At 32.2% G+C, this 6,000-nt stretch overlaps 1 protein-coding gene across 1 annotated transcript; it reads left to right on the forward strand.

Moving 5' to 3' along the window:
• The first annotated feature begins 575 nt into the window (after positions 1–575).
• LOC107951471 (uncharacterized) lies at positions 576–2,052 on the forward strand. Its single transcript, XM_016886534.2, has one exon. The coding sequence runs from the start codon at positions 910–912 to the stop codon at positions 1,903–1,905; it is 996 nt and encodes a 331-aa protein (XP_016742023.1). The 5' UTR covers positions 576–909; the 3' UTR covers positions 1,906–2,052.
• Positions 2,053–6,000: the final 3,948 nt, after the last annotated feature.

Genomic DNA, 6,000 nt, shown 5'->3' on the forward strand with positions numbered 1-6,000 from the left:
ACGATTATTTGGTCAATTTAGACAATTTTTCCAACCTAAACAACTATCATATACAAAAACCAAACCGACTTATACGGTATAAAGTATAAACCAACACTAAATCGACTTAAACATCTGTTAATTAAGTTAATCAATGAATTTATGTAAAATATATTCTAAAATAATGAAAATATAAACATATTTAACATACATAAATTGAATTATATATATTATAAAATATAAATATTTTTAAAATAATTTAAATTATTAAATATTAAGTTGGTTGGGTTCATTGGTTTGATTATGAAATTCAATAATTGATAACTGAAAACATAATCAAATAAACCAACATTACAACCGATTTAATCGTAAAAATTGTCTAACCAAAACCACATTAACCGAATTGGTTGGTTAAGTTAGTTTTAATTTCAATTAAGTTGGTTTTAATATATTTATAATCTCTAGTGAGGCTGATTGAATGACTTGATTAATAAGGTATTGAAACTGATAAAATAATTTAATTAATACGGTATTGATATTTTGGGTACTCATTAAAAAATACTTTGATGTTTAGGGATGAATTTAAAACCTATGGATGTTTGGTGAAATTTGAAGAAGGAAGAAAACTTGGTGGCGACCGAGCAAGGGAACAAAACCGTGTTGACTGAGCTCGATTGAAACGAGGACTTTCCCTGTGGAATAATTTGGCATCGGCCAGCCATTTTGGCCTCGGCGTGGACGCAACGATTGGCCTAGTCTTTGCCGTCTTTTTAAAGACAAACAAAAACTTCCACATTTCACTTTCATGTCTCTCTCCACTCTCCTTCAATTTCAATTCAAATAACCAAACAATCTTTTCATTTACAAACACCCAACTCATCTCTTCCATCTCCATTCCCTAAACTTTTTCTCTGCAACTCAAGGCTCACCATGGACAGAGAGCAAGAAGAGATGCAATTCCTTGGCTTCTTCGGCATCTACAAAGAATCCTACAAAGTCATCATTGCATGCAGAAAAATCTTCAGCAAAATCACACTGTCTCTAATCCTTCCCCTCTCTTTCATCTACCTCCTTCACATGGAAGTTTCCAGTCTTCTCTTCAGGAAAATCATACACACCAAGGTGGAACTCGATGAAGCTCAATCACCCGCCAAAACCCAGAAACTCCACGACCTTATCTCCAACGAAATGGCTTACTTTTGGCTTTTCAAAGCTGCTTATTTCACCCTCTTTTTAATCTTCTCCCTTCTCTCAACTTCTGCTGTCGTTTACACCATCGCCTGCATTTACACAGCTCGAGAACTCACCTTCGACAAAGTCATGACCGTCGTTCCCAAGGTCTGGAAAAGGCTCATGGTCACTTTCCTCTGTACTTTCCTCACCATGTTTGTCTATCATGTTGTGGCCATTTTCATCATGGTTAGTAGCGTGATTTTATTACTAGGCACCGATGCGGTCGATGCGGTGTTGGCTATTTTGCTGGTTTTGTACTTCGTGGGGTTCCTTTATATGACCATAATCTGGCACTTGGCTAGCGTTATCTCTGTTTTAGAAGAGTGTTATGGGTTCCAAGCCATGATGAAGGGCAAGAATCTGATCAAAGGAAAGTTATGGGTAGCCATAATCATCTTTTTGATGCTGGTTATCAGCTTGGCCGTCATCCAGGCAGCGTTTCAGAGTCTGGTTGTTCATGGAAGAAGCTTGGGGATGGCTATGAGGGTTGTGTATGCAATTATTTGCTTTTTGTTGCTTTCGAAGTTGATCCTGTTTGCATTAGTTATTCAGACGGTGATTTACTTTGTGTGCAAATCATACCACCATGAAAACATAGACAAATCAGCCTTGTCGGATCACTTGGAAGTGTATTTGGGAGAGTATGTGCCATTGAAAGCCAAGGATGTTCAGCTTGAGCAATTTCAAGTGTAGGCTGACTCGATGATTCCAAGTCAATCAATAATAAAAGTAATTGAATGGGTCATGTTTTTCATTGTAGGCATTAAGATACATGTAATTGTTGGCTTTTGAAAGCGCTTTGTAATTTCATCATCAATGGTCTTCTTTTCTTTTCTTTTCTTTTCTACTCTTAAAAATAAATATGTTAATCAATTTCAAACCAAAAATATTTTTTCTCCTTATTTCATGGACATTAAATGATTTTTGTTCAAACCTATGTTATCCACTTTATCTTCTCTCTTGCTCCTTGCTTTCTTTTTTTATTTGACTTCTTTTTCGTTATCATTTTTTATTCGACTTTATTTCAAAATTATAAAATTTCTAAATAATTAATTTTTAATGTAAAAGAATTTTAAACCATTTTAATATTTCCAAATTTATGAAAAAATTTCAAATTAGAAAACCAAAAATAATTTTTGATAATTTAGAAAATAAATAAAAAATTTAAAAATTTATTTTTTCAAAATTTTCAAAAATTATAAAAAATTCCAAAAAAATATGATGAAAAAAATTTTATAGTTATAAAAATCAAAACAAATACATGATTTTTGAATTTTTTATGAATTATATATTATTTAATAAAAATAAATAAAAGTTTGAGCGCGAATACCAAATAAAAAAGTGAGGTTGAGAGTTAAATTTTTCATTATATATATATATATATATATTTTTTTGAAGTAAATGGGTCGCATTTAGATGTACAAGATCTAGTCGTGAATTTTTAAAGTGATATTGTTGAATCATGATTAAGCATGTTAGCATTGAGTTGCTTTTCAATTATATGTTGAGTTCCAACTAAAGGTACAACTAAAAGAGTAAATAGCAAAGATTGACACAACAATTTATTACACAATTTGACACATTTTCCTATGTCTGCGGGGCCTTATCAAAAGAGTAATTAATTATAAATCAATTGTCTAAATCTATGTTTTAAATTAAACTCACTCACTAAACTGCAACCTCACACCTATACATCAACTGAGATCACTATTCTACTAATACTTTAGTTACAAACCCAACGTCAAAATAGTTTGGTCATAAAACATTTGAACAAACTTTGTAGTTCATAGCAAAGACATGAGTCCGAGAGACATGGTTAGCATGAGGAGATGACTCCAAACATGCTCAATAATCTCAACAACTTCAGTTTTAAAACTTTTGGACATAGTTGAAGTAAGGAATCAAAATTTTCATTGTTGGCAAGTAGTGAAAGCTTTCCATTAGAATCATCTTGTTGACCAATGGCATTGATTATAAACAAATTACTAATGTCACCGCTAATCTATTAACTTTAGGTTAATGCTAGCTCAAATATGATATGAAACATATTTAAAAGGGCATAATAAATTATAAACACTTGTAGTTAATAACCTCTTGGCCAAATGGCAAGGGTATTATGTTGTAGGCATGAGAATTTGGATTTGATACCAAGTAACCCCATTCCTCTCCCCCCAATTGGGGTTTTTTTTGTTAAAAAAATGCTTTTTAAAAATGATTTTTTGTCACAGCGGAAAATTAAAATTTAAAAAACTGATTCGATTTGTAATATTTGTAAGAATAAACTTTTCCCGAAAAGAATTTGTGCTTTGTGCAATATGGATACTTGACGTTCTCATCTTTCAATTGAATGACTTTCTCCGCTATTCTTGAACCACAAATAGCTTCAAGTGTTGGTTAGTGGAGGCACCGATTGGACACATATAATTAAGGCTTAGATGATTTATACTTAAGTTTCAACATTTTGCCTATTAATTATAAACTCATTTAGTCACGAAGTGGTTCCACTATAGTATTATGGCCGAGCTCTCCGCAATTACATACCATTACGAAAGATACTTGATCAGTGCTCGTCCAATGACCATGTCATAATGTGTTACCCTCATATGATATCTTTAATCTCCTTGCGATAAATTTGTCGTCCCAATATGATCTTATTTTATCTCATGAAAACCATTACATCTTCTTTTATGAAAAGTCAATTACTATCAAATATTAATTAAGTCATTTATCACAAAAACAAATGACCTGTGGTCATGTTTACTTTTCATCTATCATGTAATGCCTATGAGAGGATATCATTTACCTATTTATTGGTCTATAAATTTCATTATTATGAATGGTGCTACATAATGTAGAAATCATACACCTAATGCAACATCTTTTAGTTCCTTATCTATTTGAACTCAGGCTTTTCCATATATCAAAGTATACGAGTCATACATACGTAGCCCATCATCCAGTCAAGGTATGTCATACTATAAACGCCACAAATGAATAAATTCAAAATAAATTTAGGATATATTCTACTTAGGTCCAGTCTAATGTACTGTCAGTCCAGTTAGTCACATCTACATCTCTATTTTTTTAGAGTCATCGACTATAATGCTTAAGACAAAACATCTCCCCAATTGGACTTGATAGACGACATATTAGTCATTCAATCAGTTTGTTCATTTTCGATTAGATTAAGGACATGTTTAGATTCATCTACTAATACAAGTTGTCATTTCATATTATGATCCAACCGCGTAATACCACTTAGTATTAGTTAAACATTAGATAGCTAGTGAGCTAATATTTGCTTTCATTTTGTTTTGTGTGCAAAAACCACTAAAAACAATATACAAATGGTATTAATGTAATTCATGGATAATTTTATTAAACAAATATGTTTGAAAAATATAAGTGTACATAGACGAAAATACTACATTTAGGGCACTAGATCCAACATTTTGAACAAGTTCTTGGATAACAAGCTTAAAGGTTTTTTATTGATGCTAGTGATGCTATTGATTGTGACATTGACCTATCGGTCTATTAGTGAGCTATCTCTCCAAGGATTGTGAAAGATGTTCTACTAAAAATATTCTTGTTATTGCTTAGACTCATGTTCCCCCAAAGTGGATCCCACTCTAATAGCCCTGAATAAATTAAATACATGTATTAAGATATGAAGGCTTCTTATTCCACAACAATGAAATCACTTTTTCACTTTTTCATATACTAGAGGATTTCACTTGGAAAAGAAAATGTTCCATACTAATTGATTTGAGTCCATAATCGTGGTTCCAATGTACGAGATCTTGTAACACTTACCAATGAGGCCTTATCGATTAGAATTACACAGAAGAAATCAATTATAGACACTAATCAATTAAATTTTCTCTTCTTAAACAAACTTAAGATTTGTAATCCTAGGTAAGATCAGTATATATAAACACTTGTATATCTACCACATAAACAATTCGGATTTGAAATGGTAAAAAATTAGCCCTTCAGATTTCATTAACAATATATGTATTTTTAACATACCAAACCTAAGTTATACATGTAGTACAGACACATATGTATACAATTTGAACATGTATTTTAAGTTTGATTCATATCAAATTTGATAGACAATTGGATCTGAACTATTGACAATATCATTAAACTAAAAAGTAGTAGAATATAAAAAAGATTATGGCTAATGGAAGGAAGTCTGGAATAATAAAGGATGCAAGTGCCAAACGATCATTGAAAAATGTGCGTCGTCGAGAAGATAAACCACCGGATGTGGGAGATCAAGAGATGACAGGGGAAGGGGGTTTTATTTCGTTCAAAACAACACTTACTGGTGGTGTTTAGAATTGTGAGCAGAAGGATGACTACGAGTGTGACGATTTTGAACTGAAGGAAGGAGATGTCACTACTACCAATCTCAATGGATGTTTGATATCTGGTTCTCGAAAAATATCACACCCCAAATTTGGTCGATCCAATTAGAAGACGTGTACATGTGAAGTTATTTATTTGTTGTAGTGTAGTCCGCCTATTAGCTGTTTTCTGGAGAATAAAAGTTGGCGTAAAGTATTCGTCGTAGAAGTTATTAGAGATTTCATCTCAAGTTATTCAGTTAATTAAGAAAAGATTATGACTAGCGAAGAGTGAGTCTGGTGAGAGATACCGCCAAATGTATAGTATGCCCAGTTTGCTTGAGCACTAGGGGTGAGCACTATTGAATCAAATGAAAATATTTCGAGTTAATCGAGTTGATGAATCATATTTTATCATCTTAACTCTATTTGA

The sequence above is a fragment of the Gossypium hirsutum genome, chromosome A02 (assembly GCF_007990345.1).
Source record: "Gossypium hirsutum isolate 1008001.06 chromosome A02, Gossypium_hirsutum_v2.1, whole genome shotgun sequence".
NCBI lineage: Eukaryota > Viridiplantae > Streptophyta > Magnoliopsida > Malvales > Malvaceae > Gossypium > Gossypium hirsutum.

Bases quoted from the DNA above. Each gene is read 5' to 3' on its own strand.
- LOC107951471 (XM_016886534.2), top strand. From the start codon at position 910: ATGGACAGAGAGCAAGAAGAGATGCAATTCCTTGGCTTCTTCGGCATC.